This window comes from Pelodiscus sinensis, chromosome 6 (genome assembly GCF_052426305.1).
Source record: "Pelodiscus sinensis isolate ZL-2025 chromosome 6, ASM5242630v1, whole genome shotgun sequence".
NCBI classification, from domain to species: Eukaryota; Metazoa; Chordata; order Testudines; family Trionychidae; genus Pelodiscus; species Pelodiscus sinensis.
The window spans coordinates 93,296,232-93,313,644 of record NC_143057.1 but is presented as its reverse complement, the minus strand read 5'-3'; the positions used below and the strand labels follow the sequence as shown (position 1 = coordinate 93,313,644).

At 42.9% G+C, this 17,413-nt stretch overlaps 1 protein-coding gene across 3 annotated transcripts in view; it reads left to right on the top strand.

Annotated features, from left to right (window-relative positions):
- The window catches only part of IPO11 (importin 11), a 241,267-nt gene that overhangs the window by 138,875 nt on the left and 84,979 nt on the right, over nt 1-17,413 (top strand). For all 3 annotated transcript variants that reach the window (XM_006134432.5, XM_006134434.5, XM_006134433.5), the window contains exon 26: nt 5,000-5,113. In XM_006134432.5, the coding sequence (XP_006134494.3) occupies nt 5,000-5,113 (114 nt within the window). The remainder of the gene's footprint in view (nt 1-4,999; nt 5,114-17,413) is intronic.

Genomic DNA, 17,413 nt, shown 5'->3' with positions numbered 1-17,413 from the left:
ATTCCAGGTCCGGACAGCAGAGGGATGGTTCAGTCCCTCTTAGGAGGGAGTCCCCGACCACCACCACCCCGATGACAACCTCGGAAGCAGTGATAATGAGACGGTATATTACTTTTGGGGGTGGTGGCCGTGGAACCCCCATCCCTAGGACTACGCATCCCATGCCTTCCAGTAGATGGTGTTCGCTTCGGGTTTCTTCCTTGTGAGGTCCCTTCCAAAGAATTCACCTCTGCAGAGCCTGTGGAGAGAGCTTGAAAGCGATTACTTACCTCTATAGCATCGGGGGATTCCCATGCTGGCCTTTTTCCCCTTCTAGAAGTTACATGCTGCCAGTTCTCTTCTTGGTCACGTACTGCCCTTTCTGGTTCCTCTGCCTTCCGTGCTTGAAGGATTAAGCACTGCCTTCTATCGAGGAAGTCTTCATCCTCTCTGATCGAGCGTAGGGTCGACACTTGGGCCTCCAGTCCTCTAATTTTTTCTTCCAAAATGTTGACCACTTTGCACTTCGTGCAGATGAAATCTGTTCTGTCTTCCGGGAGGAAGACAAAGATGGCACATGCTGTGCAGGTAACAGCAGCAGACCCATCACCATCCATCACTGCTGTCCTGTTTGCAAGCTCCTTGGTCGCTTGCCCACTGCCTTATAGAGCCCCTCCCCCTACCAAGGCTCAGCCAATCAGCAGAGGCTTCTGGAGAACTCCCTCTCTAAACTCCCTGTTAGCACTCACCTGTTTGCAGTGCTGAAAATAGATAAATAGAATGGCATCTTTTATGTACATATAACTTCACCAAAACATGGTGCATATATTAAACCATTATACAGTACTATATTAATTGTTTCTAAGCACCATGTAAACAATAAGGTTATCAAAACTAACTAGAAGTGTTTTGAGTATTTTTGTTAGCAACTAATTTAATTCAAATTACTTAAAAATGCGTAGGTAAATAAATAAAGCAAATAAGTGGCATAGATAAAATGTGGGAGTCCAGGAAGTTATAACATCATTAATAGCACTTGATTGGGAAGAGTTTTAATATTTTCTTTGACCAAGCAGCAGCATTTTATTTTAAATGAATATTTTTTAGTACCTCTCAGGTTTCAATTTTAATATACATAAGAACTTAATAAGATCATAAAATCAACCACACTGGGTCAGACCAATGGTCCATCTAGCCCAGCATTCTGTCTTTGATATGGACCAGTGCCAGATGCATCAGAGAGAATGAACACAACGGGGCAATTTGGAGTGAACTATTCCCTGTCATCCAGTCCCAACTTCTGGGAGTCATAGGTTTAAGTACACCTGGCACACAAGGTTATGTCCTTGACCATCTTGGCTAAAAAACATTGATGGACCTATCTTCAGTGAACTCATCTAATTCTTGTTTTTACCCATTTAGACTGTTGACCTTCATAACATCCCATAGCAATCAGTTCCACAGGTTGTTCATTATGTAGAAAAAGTACTTCCTTTTATTTGTTTTAAACCTGCTATTTTAATTTCTTTGCGTGGCCCCTTGTTCTTGTGCTATGTGAAGGAGTAAATGACACTTTCCTAATCAATAAGGAATGTCAGTCATTTAGAACCTATGTTTACTGTACATACTTGATTCTATTTTGTTACTGTAAATTATATCTATATATTTACATGCATAAGTAATAAAGATATTAGAATTTTGAATTAAGAAAATGAGTTTAAAGAAAATGTATATTAAATGAATCCTATGTCTTTATTTTAAATCTTTGTTCACTAAAATTTATCTTGTCAGTTTTTCTTCCTTTTGTTTAAACTTTGGCAGAATGTAGAGTTTTCTTGTTTCACTACTTCTCATCTGAAGAAGTGGGTTTTGACCATAAAAGCTCATCACAGAATCATAGGACTGGAAGGGACCTCGAGAGGTCATCGAGTCCAGCTCCCTGCCCTCAAGGCAGGACCAAGCTCCGTCTACACCATCCCTGACAGATGTCTATCTAAACTGTTCTTAAATATCTCCAGAGAGGGAGATTCCACCACCTCCCTTGGCAATTTATTCCAATATTTGACCACCCTGACAGTTAGGAATTTTTTCCTAATGTCCAATCTAAACCTCCCCTGCTGCACTTTAAGCCCATTGCTCCTTGTCCTGTCTTTAGAAACCAAGAGGAACAAATTTTCTCCTTCCTCCTTGTGACACCCTTTTAGATATTTGAAAACCGCTATCATGTCCCCCCTTAATCTTCTTTTTTCCAAACTAAACAAGCCCAGTTCATGAAGCCTGGCTTCATAGGTCATGTTCTCTAGACCTTTAATCATTCTTGTCGCTCTTCTCTGTACCCTTTCCAATTTCTCCACATCTTTCTTGAAATGTGGCGCCCAGAACTGGACACAGTACTCCAGCTGAGGCCTAACTAGTGCAGAGTAGAGCGGCAGAATGACTTCACGAGTTTTGCTTACAGCACACCTGTTGATACAACCTAGAATCATATTTGCTTTTTTTGCAACAGCATCACACTGTTGACTCATATTCAACTTGTGGTCCACTATGACCCCTAGATCCCTTTCCGCCATGCTCCTTCCTAGACAGTCGCTTCCCATCTTGTATGTATGGAACTGATTGTTCCTTCCTAAGTGGAGCCCTTTGCATTTCTCTTTATTAAACTTCATCCTGTTTACCTCTGACCATTTCTCGAACTTGCTAAGGTCATTTTGAATTATGTCCCTATCCTCCAAAGAAGTTGCAACCCCACCCAGTTTGGTATCATCTGCAAACTTAATAAGCGTACTCTCTTAATAAGTGTACTCATGATATTGTATATGTATTTTTGTTAGTTTCTAAGGTGCCTTAGAACTACTTGTAGTTTTTAAAGTTACAGATTAACATGGCTACTCCTCTGAGACTTTCATCCCTTTCTGTTCCCTGACCTGAGGTTTTCATTTCTCTTTTTGACTGTGTGGATTTTAAATATATCTGATAAATGCTATTTGCATTCATCAGGTATATTTAAATAATAATATATTATTTTCTCACATTGAATAAAAACACTAGAAATAACCACTAAGTGATAACATGAAGTGTTAAAATGCCATATTTCAGCACTTTCTCTGTCTGTTATTTCACCAATTTGTGTATTTTCACTCTGCTATTGCTTAGTTATTGTTGTGAGGAAGTGTCACCACTGAGAATTACTGTGGTGAGCTACTCTTACTAGACCAACAGTACTTTTATAAAGCTAACAAAAGATGCTATGGACAAATTAACTAGACAAGGAAAGAAAAAGAGATTGAGTCAAACTGCTTCTGATGTTCTGCTTAGCTCAGTGACTTGAAGTATTGCTGAATGCAGATGCTAATTGAGATAGTGGAGAAGTATGTTGTTTTGCTTTTGTTTTGCGTTTAGAATTCCACATTCTCCCTTTCAGTGGTGCTGTTGTATTAACATTACATACACTCTTAGGGTGTGTCTGGACTACAGGAGGGGTTTTTTTTTAATGGCTTTTTTCCGAAAAAACTTAACCTGTGTCAAGACTGCATCCATGTTCTTTTGAAAGTAAATCGAAAGAATGCAGCAGTTTTTTCGACTGTGGAAAACCTCATTTTACGAGGAATAATGCCTTTTTTCGAAGGTGCTCTTTCGAAAAAAGGCTCTATGTAATGCAAACTGTGCTTTTTTCAAAAGAGAGCATCCAGACTGCCTGGGTGCTCTCTTTCGAAAAAGTGGCTTGCTTTTTTGAAAGTACTGGTTGTAGTCTAGATACTCTTCTTCAAAAGAGGCTTTTTCAAAAGTATCTTTCGAAAAAGCCTCTTTTTAAAGAGGCTTGCAGTCTAGACGTAGCCTTAGTGTGTTAAACACTTTGTTTTTCCAGCTAACTAGGGTTTTATTTTAAGTTTCGGAAGGCATCTCTCTCTTTTTAGGCTTTGAGAAGCTATTCTGCATTCCTTATAATGGGGGCAGTGTCATTTCTAAAGTCATAATAAAGATGGGGGAAGGGGCAAATTTTAATTCAGTCAGTAGCCTGAGTAAATGAGGCTTGCAGCGTAAGTAGAGAGTGTCAAATTTCATGGGACTTGGGGAAGGAGTCTGTTATATAACTTTTGTGAGTTTTGGAATCCCTTGCTGTCCAACCTACTTCTCCCATGCACTAGAAGAATTCAGCGAACTACCACAGAGCGCGACAGTGTGTGCAAGTAGTATTGATTAATTATGTGGTAACTTACTATCCTTTTCCCACTGCATAAGGTGCGCTGCAGCAAGAAAATTCTAGAACCTTCTACAACCTTCTTAATTCTGTATCTCGGAGTGTGTTCATTTTTCTCTTAGGATATGTCTACACTTTGAGTTTGAGAGTGTGATTGTCAGTTAGAAAAGAAATACTTTCATTACCTATCATCAAACTAGAGTGCTAAAAACAGAATGGAGCTGCAACAACAGAACAAGTTAGCCAGCCTAAATTCATACCTGCATGAGACTCTAGTCAAATACGTGGGGTGGCTAGCCCATCAGGCTACTCATGCTCCTTGGTCTGCAGGGAGACGGGGAGCACGCCCGCAGCGGGACAGCCCAGGCGTGCCACGGCTGTCCCGCTGCGTGCGTGCTCCGAGGCTTTGCTCCCCATCTCCCTGGTCTGCTGGTCGGGAGACGGGGAGCAAAGCAGGGGGGCAGCTCAAGCGCGCCCGGGCTGTCCCGCTGCGGGCGTGCTCCAAGGCTTTGCTCCCCATCTCCCTGCAGACCAGAGAGACGGGGAGCAGCTTTTCTCGCCCCGGAGGATGGGGGCGGCGGACCACAGCGCATCTGGGCGTCCCGCCGCTCCCATCCTCCGGAGCGAGAAAAGCCCCGTTCGTAACTGTGGATCCGACATAAGTTGGATCCGCATAACTTGGGGACTACCTGTATCAAGAAAGGGAATGTATGCAAACATTGTCTCTATGTTCTCTATATTGTTTTGGTATTTCTGCAATAAATTATGTATCTTTTTTTCTACATTTAAAATAAAAAGTTTTTTTTCTTTACTTTGTTTCAGAGGTATCCTGTGGTGATGTCTACTTATTTGGGAGTCATAGGTAGAGTTCTGCTACAAAATGCTAGTTTTTTTTCAATGCTTCTGAGCCAGATGGCATGTGAATGCGGTCAAGAGGTAAGAAAATTTGTTATGACATTTCAAATGAACTGTACATGAAAAGTTTGATTCTGTGAACACCAAGTGCTATTAATCATAAGAATAAGGTTACTCTCACACATCATTGGTTGACATACCCCAAATGTACAAGTGGATATTATGAGTCATTATGTTTTCACTTTCTGTCTGCTCCCAATGTCTAAGAAAGCTTGATTTAAAATATTGTTATTGGTCTGTGAAATATTTTTCTCTTGTGAATTCAAGGATAGTTTACAAACCTGTGCAGACCCCAAAAGAAGGCAACCATCAGGTCTGGGCAAACTCATCCCTTTTAAGAGAAGTCAGGTTGATGTCTAATTTACAGGGAAGGGTTTGAAGGGCTTCCTGGGGCTCAGTCTAGAACTAGGGTACCACTTTCCAGCTATCACACTAACACTGACATCCACAGGCAGGAAGGTAAATGAATGCTTCCCATGAGCCAACAATAGAGAGGTTCCAGCCAATTTCCCGCAGCTCTCAGCTTAGGACCCCAGAACTTTATTGTCCTGCCCTGATCAGAAGCCTGACCAGTATATGTTTGTAAACCAGTCTGCACCAGCAGAGTGGAGAAGACATGCACCAGCTTTTGTTCCTGAGCTGGGGTTTTCCAAGCCTTTAAGCAAAACATACTGTTTTAGGTATCATATAAAATAAGTTTATTAACTACAGAAAAATAGATTTTAAGTGTTTATAAGTATAGGCATAAAAGGAGAAAGATGGTTACTAAAGAAAATAAAAGTAAGCTTCCAATATAATATAAGCTTAACTGGGTTTGAATCAAGCAGTAGTCTCACCCTATTGGATATTACAGACCTTAATGTACAAACTTTTCCCATAAAATCTGGACTAGTCTCCTCAGATGATCTTCATCATCTTGGCATCCTAGTTGTTTCCATTGTAAGTGATAGAGGAGAAAGGCCCCTGCCTGCTACAGTTGTTCTTTATTTTATACCCTTGTCCCATGAGCCTGCCAGCTACTAGCCTCAGGATGTGCTGGTGCATTTTGCTGAGTTACATGAACAGTAAGCTCCCATTGTATGGTGTTTGCATGGTTGAGTACACAGTTGATTAATGAACGGTCAGTACCCACCTGGGCAGGGATCCTTTGTGTGTCACTAGCAAATTTACAGTATATTCAGTAACAACCACGCACACAATCTCATAATTTTATATATATTAATGATGCACATATTTGGCTAGAATAGCTGGTTTCAGCAGATTTCTTTCATATGATATTTTACATGCATGCTTAGTATGAAGTATCACAAAGGATTATGAATGTATCACAAAGGATTATTTTCCCAACTCCTAAACACTGAAAGATGAACACTGTTGCAGCAGTTAATCAGTTTAACTCTTTGGAGAAAAATTCATCCTGTGCTGCCAGGATGAATTGCCCAGATGCCATTAGCTTCAAATATACTGACATATACCAGCAATAACTAGGACTGTGTGTGGGATAAGAAACCCCATTGTTCTTGTATCTTTTTACCTGCAACCTAGCTGCTTGTGAACTACAGCATAACTCAAATAATACGTGTCAGGCTATTTAATGCACAGCTATTAGCTTGCTTTTCTGATCAGACTCAGCAATTTTACAAAAGGTAGATTTCTCTTGGGCTGGATTGCCAACCTTAGTAATATTTAAAAACCAGCCACTCCAGCAGGAGTGTCAGAACCTCCACTGCCCCACCTTTTCTTCCAAAGCCCCACCCCACTTTTTTTCCTAAGCCCTGTCTTTGCCCCCAGTTCTCACCCTGCCTCTGTCCCCTCAAGAACTCACCCCAGTCCAGTCTCTCCCCACTCATCTACCCCCCTACCCAGGTCAGGAGGACTCACCTGTGGAGCTAACGCTGATAGCTGCAAACACCCAACTCAGGTAGAAGGTGCTCCTGACCGAATAAGGACTGGTACAAATTATGACTCAGCAACTCTCCATCTCCTTCACTCGCAGTAACCACACTTTGGGTTCTTGGTCGAAAGATCTGACCAGCCACTTTTGGGACCCTTTTCAACCAAATGCTCTAGTTGAAAATGGGGCACCTGCCCCACCCTGCTCCATGGGGTGAGTGGCCTAGCGATTAATATCCACTCAACTGTGAAGGGGAGCTCAGACACATCTGCTCCACTGAGCTCTGATCTAGGGCCCTAGAAGAGTTAGCAGGGTCGTGTGGGTGGGTGGAAGAGAGACTCTTTGAGTTACCCTCCTTGGATTGCTCCTTGCCACTGCTCCTTCTGCTTCTGGTACCAGATAAGCAGGAGAAAGGGGGTAAAAAGGAAACAAAATTGCCATCCCGACTAAGCTCAGCGTACAGTACTACAGCATAGGCATCTCTGGTCCCTTTTGCTAGGAGCCTGCAGGCTGGGTCTATAATCCTCCACAACCTGCTTAGCTTGGTTGCTCTCTTTTCAACTCTGTCTCCAACTGGAGTATGCTCTGCACGGTTGGAGAGATGGGGTTAGCTGGGCCCAGTCTCTTAACACCTTCTCTCACAATGCCAGGTTTATATACCCCATCACATTCTCCATGGCTTAGCGATTAAATAAATTGTATGTCAATAGCTATAGAAGTCTTTTCAGAGACCCATTGGAAGTGAGCAAAGGTGTGCTCTATGAATAAGATAGATAATTGCTAGTCAAGGCCAGCTTTTTCCAAGGAAGAGAGTGGACAAAACCTTTTATCTTCATGACCGCATGCTTCTTGGGTCAGTGGCTGCTCAAGTATTAATATAGGTTCTTGCCCAGCCTGGTGAAACTGTTGGAACATCTTCCCAATGGAACTAAAATCTATTCAGTGACTTTCTTGTTACTACAGATTGAATCTCTCAAATCCAGGACTCTGGTATGGCAACATTTGTGGATATTACTGGACCAAAGAGAGTGGAAGCCGAGAATCAGTGTCAGCTGGGAGAATGCAGGGGCTGGGGAGTCCCAGCTAGGCCAGAAGCAGCTTGGCCGGGGAACCCCAGCATCAGCAGTGCTAGGTGCCGGCAGGGACCCCTGCCCCATTTGTGGAACCCCTGGTTTCAATGGGGCCAGGCAGCTGGGGAGCCTCAGTGGAAGCAGGGCTGACCAGTGGTGGTAGCCAGGCAGCCTTGTCTAGGGAACCCCAAGAAACCCTGGGCAGCAAACCCCAGCAGCCCTGGCCAGGGAATCTCAGGAAATCCCTGGTGGCAACAGGGCCGGGATGGCTGGGTGGCCCTGTAGTGCAATCCCTGGCAATGAGTGGGCAGCAGCCTCGTGGGGCAGGTGTGGCAGGGCAGCCCAGCAGGGGAACCTCAGGGGAGCCCCGACTGCACAGCATTAGCGGGGCAGCGGCCAGGGTAAGAAGTCCCAAGGAGTGGAGCCAACGGGAGCTTTCACGTCCACCGGTCTGGCAAACTCCTGGGTCCAGGACTGCTTAGGTCCCAAGGGTGCTGGACTAGGGAGGTCCAATCTCTAGTAACTGTTCTTGTTAGGAGTGCCAGTTATGTGCATAGCTCCCAAATAGCTCTGGTCACAGCAGTATATAATGCCACTTCCACTTTTCCCTGGTAAACTCCCAGTAATTCACTAATAGAGAATTTCACTCAGTTACCACCAACACAAAATAACCCAAGATGTCCTCCATAATGTGTTGGCACTAACCATTCTAGTAATGATGCCAAATTAATATGATGCATGATTTTTTGGGGAGGCCTCTGAATTGAGCCATCTCACACACCAACAGAAGAAACAACGAGTAGTCTTGTGGCACTTCAGAAATTAACAAAAATATCTATCTTATGAGTTTTTGTGGGCAAAACCAGCTCACAATACTATATACATTTTTGTTAGTCTCAAAGGACTAACATTGCTATCCCTCTGAGTTACCAACAGAATTGCTCACTGCAAACTCTAAAAGCTCTCTTTTCCTCAACAGAAATTGGTCTAATAAAATATATTACCTTATCCACTTAATCATGAATTGTGTTAGAAGATCTGAACCAATTCCTGTTACCATTCAGTTACATTCTGGTGTATCCCATGTGCTGCCTACCAGTTAACGTTGATCCTGGTCATGTCAAAACTTCTAAAATGAAACAAGAAATCCCTTATTACCGTAATCTGTTGGGCAAAAACAACTAGGCAGATGAGGGCTTTCAGTTCCCATCCCAAGAATAATCTATCAAAATATGATTATTGTGAGGGTGGCACAAACCAGCCCACCTATAGGGGTCATTTTCCTGATACAATCTCAGAGACTATAAGCATGATCAGGGCTTGACAAATGGCAGCGAAATCTACTCACCAGTCCCACATTGCGCATGCGCAAGACCCGCATTGCGCATGCGCCTCCAGTGAACGGGTCAACCAGCTGAAATCTACTCAACATGGGCGAGTACAAACAGCGATTTGTCGAGCCCTGAGCAAAATGTTCTGGAATGGTTGGGGGAAGAAAAGAAAGTAACCGAACCATAAAGCTGGTTTGGCCACAGAGAAAGCAATCTCTTTCTCTTATATCTTTCTCTTACACACTGCTTGTCTTTAACACCTAGCAATGGATAGCTTGTAACAAGGGGGCGGGGAGTAGAAGGACTAGATCACATGACCATAAAATGACCCAAAATATGTAAATAGTTTTTTTGAGAGGAGCAGAGATTGGTTACAAAGAAATTCCCATTCCACTTGCACTAGATGTGTAAAAGCTCATAAATATGGAAATAACATTAATTTACTATCCAGAAATATTTTCTAAAAATAAATACTATATTAAACTTGAGTGAAGATTGATATTGAGAGATTGTAATTTATGGTTCAAAATATTACAAGAATGTTGCATTTATCCCCAAAACAAACATTACAAATCAAGGAAATTCAGAGTGATGTATGGAAATGCACAGTTACAGGAACCCAAACACAATCTGGGATGAAATTCTGTCTCTATTGAAGTCAAGAGCAAAATTCTTATAGACTTCAAAGAGGCCAGAATTTCACCCATTACTCTTTGCCACATGAGCATTTCACAGAAGTAAGGGTCACCAGATCCCTTCACAGATTTTACAACAGAACAGACAGTAGGAGATCTCAAGGTTTACTGCCCTTTGTGGGTGACCTTGCCACCTGATCTACCAATATCCATTGCATGTTTTGAAATGCTGGGAATTCACCAATGGAAGCCTTCCTGACAAAGGATGGTTGGTTGCCATTGGCCATCATTCACCATACTTCTGCTCTGAGGTCCCCTCGCCCTGCCCAGCACTGTCCATCATTCTGAGTAACAATGAATTATTGATAGTATTGATAGGAATAAGTCAAGAAATAATTAACCTAGTATTGAATCACGTTTTATACAGGTTGGACCTATCTGGTCCAGCACCCTTGGAACCAGGTTCCTAATGAAGGAATTTGCCCAACCAGAGGAGATCTCCTGTACTAGCTCCCCTGCCCACTGCCCTTCCCCATTTCTGGTCCCAGCCTCCCTACCTCCCGGGCTACCATGCTGCTGCAACCCAGCCTGTCGTGTCCCTGGCCTTGACCCCTCTAACGGAGCTGCTGCATCTTTGCTGCGTCCTCAACCCCACTACTGGGGTAGTCATGGCTGCCCCAGCCCCGCTTCTTAGACTGCCAGCCCCACTGCCGCCAGCTCTGCTGGGCTCTCAGCCCAGCCAGGCTCGCAGCTGCCAGCTCTTCTGCCATAGGGCTCCCAGCTAGGACTCCCTGGTTCAGGAACATCCACGGATGTTGCTGGACCAGAAAGTCCTGGTTTTGGAGGTCCAACCTGAATTATGATTTGCTGGGTACATTTGTTGATTGAAAAAGATTTTTAAAAAGATATAATTTTAACTGTAGTTTGCATGTAACCACTGTATGAAATTGAGCATTTATCTCTTTATTTTAAACCAAGAGAGTTAAGACAATTATGTTTAAACACTTTCCTTTATATAGTGTGGCAAGGTCCTCGCTCAGGTCCCTCGCCTAGGATACTATCTGTGTCCACAAATCAGCCAGAGACCCTTTCTGGTATAGTCACCTGTGCCTTTTATTGTCAGTTTCAATTTCCCACCACTTCCTATTTACAGAGCTTTCATTTTCTAGCAGCTAACTCAGCCAGCCTCTCCTTCTGGTGTAGGAGCACACTCCGCCATACTCTGGCTCCTTGCTCCTCCCTTTCACCTCCCTTCTGGCTGCCTTATATAGCCCTCGTGCTAATTAGGGCCACAGCTGCTTCCATTAGCCCTTCAGGCCTGGGTTTGGCCTGTAATTGGCCTTTTCAGCCAGGCTGTGGTGGCAGAGATCTAACTTAGCCAGTAGTCTATAACAATAGGAAAACAGTTGGCTTTTAAATGTGAAATCATTCATTAAATGTTATACAGTCAACTCAATATTTGTACAAATGTAATACAGGTTGGACCATGGTTCAGCACCCTCATGACCTGAGTAATCCCGAACCAATGAGTTTGCTGGACCAGAGGAATCAATGCTCCCTTGCTGGCCTCTGGCCATGCTCCCCGATCCCCTTTGGACTCTAGGAAACTCCCTCTTCTGCTGTTCCCACTGCTGCTGGCCTTGCCAGGATTCCCCATCCACCTACTGTCATTGGGACTTCCCTGCTGCCACCAGCCCTGCTCCTGCTAGTGTTTCCCAGCCGTGACTGGCCCCACTCCCACCAGGGCTGGGGCTCCCTGACTGCTTCTGGCCCTGCTGCCACCAAGGGTCCCCAGGACTGGGGATCTCCAGTTGCCGCTAGCCCCACTTGCACTGGGGCTCACAAGGCCAGAACTAACCAGCCACCACTGGCCTACCTGGGGCTCCACAGCCAGCGGCGGCACCACTTCCAACGTTTAGGGCTCTTTGGTCCAGCAACATCTGTGGTCCAGTTGCCAGACGAGAGTGTCCCAGATTTGAGTTTTAACCTGTATTCCAAGGACCATATTCTTTGTATCTCTTTTCCTAATTGTTGCAAATGAAATGATATTATGTGCCTCGTAGCATCCAGTGTATTGAAAGTTGCAGAAAATTTCACTTAACTATTTTCTGAAACATCATCTTTTCCAAAATTAGGCTGTGCTTGATGTGGGTTTGGGTTTTGTTGATGATGTTTGTTTTTGTTGGTTCTGTTGAGGTTTTTTTCTTATTTTTCAAAGTTTATTAGCATTTTGAAGCTTGTAGTGTTGGCTGCTGTCTTTAACTTAGACGCACATTGGACACTCTCATTCCTGCAAATAACCTTCATGGATTTTCCTAATAAAACTTTGAGAAGCTTTTGTTTTGTAAAATATTTTGCGCCTCAGTTAAAAATCAATGTCTTTTTCAAGGGGAATCCCTTACATAGACATGATGCTTTGGAAGGGTGGAAAAACAGAGAACACAGCAAGAGTTGTGTATGCTAGAGCATCACAAAGAACAATATAACATTGGTAAAAATGGGTGTTATATAGATGTGTTGGCAGCAGAAGTATAAAAGTAAGTAATAGAAAACAATGAGGTATAGGGACCTCTGTTTTTGCTCTGTTTGTTTTGGGGTTTTTTTGTTTGTTTTGTTTTCACTTTGGTTTTTTGTTTTTTTTTGGCTTTACATCTGCTATTTCCCCCCTCTCCTTTGTATTTTCCTGTGGCTTTCTTTCTCTTTCCTTTTCCTGTTTCTTTTTAATTTTGCCGTTTTTACAACTTCTAAGTCATTTTGACAAAGGATCTCTTCTCAAGCCCTTCTTGAAGTGACACTGAGATGCACTGCAACATCTGACGATAGCATCAGATGGCTTTTTTTCATATTTCTGTTGATGGTGAGCTTAGATTAGCGCATTCAGGAGAAGGAAGTTGATCAACCAATTGCTGAAGTTAGCTTTTGCCAACCACAAATTAAACGTAACACCTTAAAGTTCTGGTTTAGTTTCAATTTTAGATTCTGCAAAGCTTGAGTTTCCTCATACATTAGCAAAATGCAGTCTCCCATCCAAATTCCTCTTCATAGTCAATCTGTTCTGCCCCATGTCTGAAATATAAGGTTGACTACATCATCATATTTAATTCTAATTGAAGATGTCTTTGGATTTCATCGTACAATAACTTATCACACGTTAATATGCAAAAATATTGCCTGACAGCAAAATAGGGTTAAGATCCGAGATCTCAAGAATATTGTATGGCATCTCCAATTTACTAGGAGACTTGTGCACATGCATGTACACACACATCCTTTCTTTTGTGAGGATTTAACCGTTGTGCCATATAGTAAGTTCCTGCAGCCTAAACTGTTGTAACTCACTTTGTGGAGTGTTGCACAGGGGTAGCCATGTTAGTCTGTAACTTTTTAAAACAGTAGTCCTGTGACACCTTAGAGCTAACAAAAATGTACAGTACCATGACCTTTCATGGGTAAAACCCACTTCATCAGATGAGCTGGAGTGGAGAGCCGTGAGCACGGGCGTGTACTTGGCGCGGTTCACCCCAATCCCAGACACCTGCCCCTTTTGCGGCGTGAGGGAGAACCTGGCGCACGCCTACCTCGAATGCGCCAGGTTGCAGCCCCTATTCCGGCTCCTCCAGAACCTCCTATTGAGGTTCTGGCTGCACTTTTCCCCTCACCTTTTTATTTATGCACACCCAATCCGTGGCCCCACAAAGTCGCGAGACCTCCTCGTCAACCTCCTCCTGGCCTTAGCGAAGGCTGCCATCTACAATAGCAGGAGGAGGATGCTAGACGAGGGGGTTCTCTGCGACTGTGGGGCCTATTTCCGTTCCTCCCTCGTGTCACGAATCCGGGCAGAGTTCCTCTGGGCGGCGTCCACTGGCTCCATCGACAGCTTTGAGGAGCAGTGGGCGCTGTCCGGGGTTCTCTGCTCGGTGTCCCCATCCGGCTCCCTTATTTTGAACCTCTAGCCTGCACTTCTTGATCCTTTAGTCATTATTTGTCCCAAGCAATCGGTTGAACATGGGTCCAGTGTCCCTCCCATAAGGTTGGGGAGGGGCTTTTAGAAGGTGGGCGGGCTTTGCCCGCCCACCATCCCATGATTTCAAATAGGTGAAGTGGATTTTACCCACAAAAGCTCATGATACTACACATTTTTGTTAGTCTCTAAGGTGCCATAGGACTACTCGTTGTTGGTGGAGTGTGACAATGAGAGCAACACAAACATCAGTTTGTGCAGCAATCAGCAGGATGCTTCCTAAATAAAGAAAAAATACTGAGAATGCATTGCACTATTTCTCTGCATGTTTTGTATTGCTCCCTCTATGCTTCTGAAACCAACATAATTCCCTGATATTTTCTACAAAACCCACATTAGAAGAGGGTTCCAGCTTTTTCTATCTATTTACACCCCACCTCCCCCGAATGGCTTCATTTAGAGTACAGCTCTTGGGAATTGAATGTGTAAGGCCTTTTTGGGAGAAAGCTGTCAGCTGCAAAATGACTTGGTGGGTGATCAAATTGGGTCCAAGATTATTGCCTTCAAAACATGATGCAAAACTCCCCAGTTTTTGAAAATCTTCCCTTTATAATGAAGATTAGTAATAAAAATGAATTCATAACAAACATTTTAAAACAGGGGTGGGGAACCTCAGGCCCGGGGATCAGATGCAGACCATGGTTTGCCTGAACCCAGCCCCTGAGGTTCAGCACTGGGAAGCCTGTACTGGTGCTCCAGCCACCCACCTACAGGGCTGGAGCACACAAAATCTACTAGCCTGGGCCCCCCAGGCGCTGGCGTGCGAGAGGAATGTGAGGAGTTTCATGCTCCTTCTCAGACATGGCCTTCTCGCTTGGCTTTTACTTGTATGCAGCCTCCAATTGATTTTTCTGTGCATCAGCGGCCCCTAAGCCAAAAAAAGATTCTCCACCTCTGTTTTTAAAAGTGCCTAGTAAGCAAAAATATACCAACAGAGCCAATACAATTTACAGTCCTCTATGTAGAGAATATTGGGCTAGATTCTCCAGTTCGTTGTGACTATTTTGCACTACATTAGCTATGTAAAGCAACCTTACTGAACCCAAAGATAGCCATCAGAATATTCCCCAGGTGCAAGGCAATTTTCCACTGGAATATAGCTGGAGGAGATTGCTGTAGCTCTTCCTATTCCAGCCCCCCAAACCCTTCCCCACACACTCCACTATGTATGGTAAAAGGAGGAGAATGTTGAGTGCCTACTGGGTGCCCAATGTAGATGAGGTAAAGATGGGAAGGACCATGACTGAACACCGATCCCGTATGGCTGATCCTTCACGGTACAAGGTTACTTTTTTTCTGTCCTTATATTGCCCAAATTTTCACCAGGTTAAGTTGGGCTGAATCAGGGAGTTTTCACTCTCCACTATTTTTTCAGAGTGGATTAAGGATTGGAAATCTTACAGTTTTTGGAATCAAGATACTTCAATGACTGAAACTCAGTAAATAAACTATTTTTTTAGGATAACCACTTAATACGAAATAGCATTAAAGAATCTACATTCTGTATAGTTGTATAGCAAATGTAGCAGTATAATTTCATGGTTCCTAGATTAGGATATGCCATGTCTTTGTGGTATCAGTTGTCTTTTTCTTCTCTCCTGCCCACCTGCCCCTTTCCCTTTCCCCCCACAGATAGATTTGAGTCTATTTAATATTTTCCTGTGACATTTTATATTGTCATAGCCTGTGCAGTTACAGTTCTGATAGTTAAGGAAGCTATGCAAGCATTGGGCTTGGTAAAAATCTGGCTCACCACACAGCTTACTGTAACACTAGGATTCTCTGAAGAGGTCATTATTTGTGAGTTAGTAATAGAATGGATATTTATTTTATGCCTTTTCTTTGAGTATGCTGCCTTTGTTGGACAGTTTCTCACCTGCTAATTTGTCCAACTGGTTTTTGCAGCTTTTTCCCTTCCATTTCTTGCACCTTTTATCCTTAGTCTCCTTTTCCCAATACATACATGATCTAGAGCAGATCTTACCACACATTTTTTGTGTCTTCAAAGTACAGTCACTGACTCTGGCTGGTGGCTGCTCTGTCAACCATTTCTTTCTGTTCCTCCAGCCCTCCACTCGATGTCTGTGGAGTCCCAAGCTCCCCCATATCCTGGCTGGTTGAGAACCAGGCAGTGGCCCAGGAGAGTGCCCTAGCAACCAAGTGCGGAACCACTTCCACTAACAAGAGCTGCCTCCACTGTGGTGCAGACTGGCCCCTCATATCTTCAGAGGTGCATGTTGGAGCCCCTGAGTAGGCTGCGTGGTGCAAGGCACTGATCCCTGCTGATGATGTCAGTGTAAACTCCAAGGTGGCTTATCTTATTGCCCTCCGTAACAGCTGTTCAGGAGTAACAACTGGGCATTGTATGGAGGGGCTGATACTTCTCCCCCTCCAAATTTCTGCTTATGCTTCAGATGATGTTGTGGGAGCAAAAAAATCTGCTGGTGGCTGCATTTGAGAAACACTTCTAGAATTATATTAAATGCTGTTCATGAGATTCTACAAGATAAACTAAATCCTCATTTGAACACTATAATTGAATTAGTTTGAATCTACAACTCTCCATATTTTATATTGCCTTTTTTAAGATGAGGGCAACACTGAGTTTCACAAGTTCCAAACTTCTTTACATTGTAATGCCCTAACTGGGATTTTAGTTTTCCATGAAGCATCTTATCTTATGTATAGAGTTCTGTTATTTGATAGTTGTTACACTTAGTCCTTTGCTGCCAGGCAATAGGAATTTTCCTGACTCTATCTCATCAGTTGTGTTTTACGAAAGTATTATAGCTATGATGTTAATACTTTGTGTAAAGTGAACATAATGTCAAGCATATAAGCGCACAGAAACACTGCCAATATTAATTACCTGCTTCATTTATGTGAAATCGGCTTACCACAATTTACTGGCAGATTTATGTGCAGTAGCACCTACTGTTAGTAGAGTATATACTGTATTACCATGCATTAAATATATTATTGCATAAAGAAAAGAACTGTATGTACTAATCCATAGGGGATTTCCTGTGCTTTGATTTTTTTTCATTACTATCACCAGTCTTGTGGAAAATTAAAATACCTGTAAAATATCAGAAAAAGTAAAACTCACAATTATTTTAAGAATAAAACCTGGTTAGATCACTCTCATTGTTTTATCCTCAGTTTAATTTTTCAAATTATGTTTAACAACCTTAAAGTAGTGTGAGAAAATAAAGCTTGTAATCTGTGCAGATTGCTGATTTAATTATGGAGTTTCAACCTGCATCACCATTAGTGTGAATTAAAAAAACAAAACCCTCTATTAGAAGCTAAATTAAGAACTGATTTTCTTAGAATATAATTATCATGTATATTCAAGAACAAAAAAAAT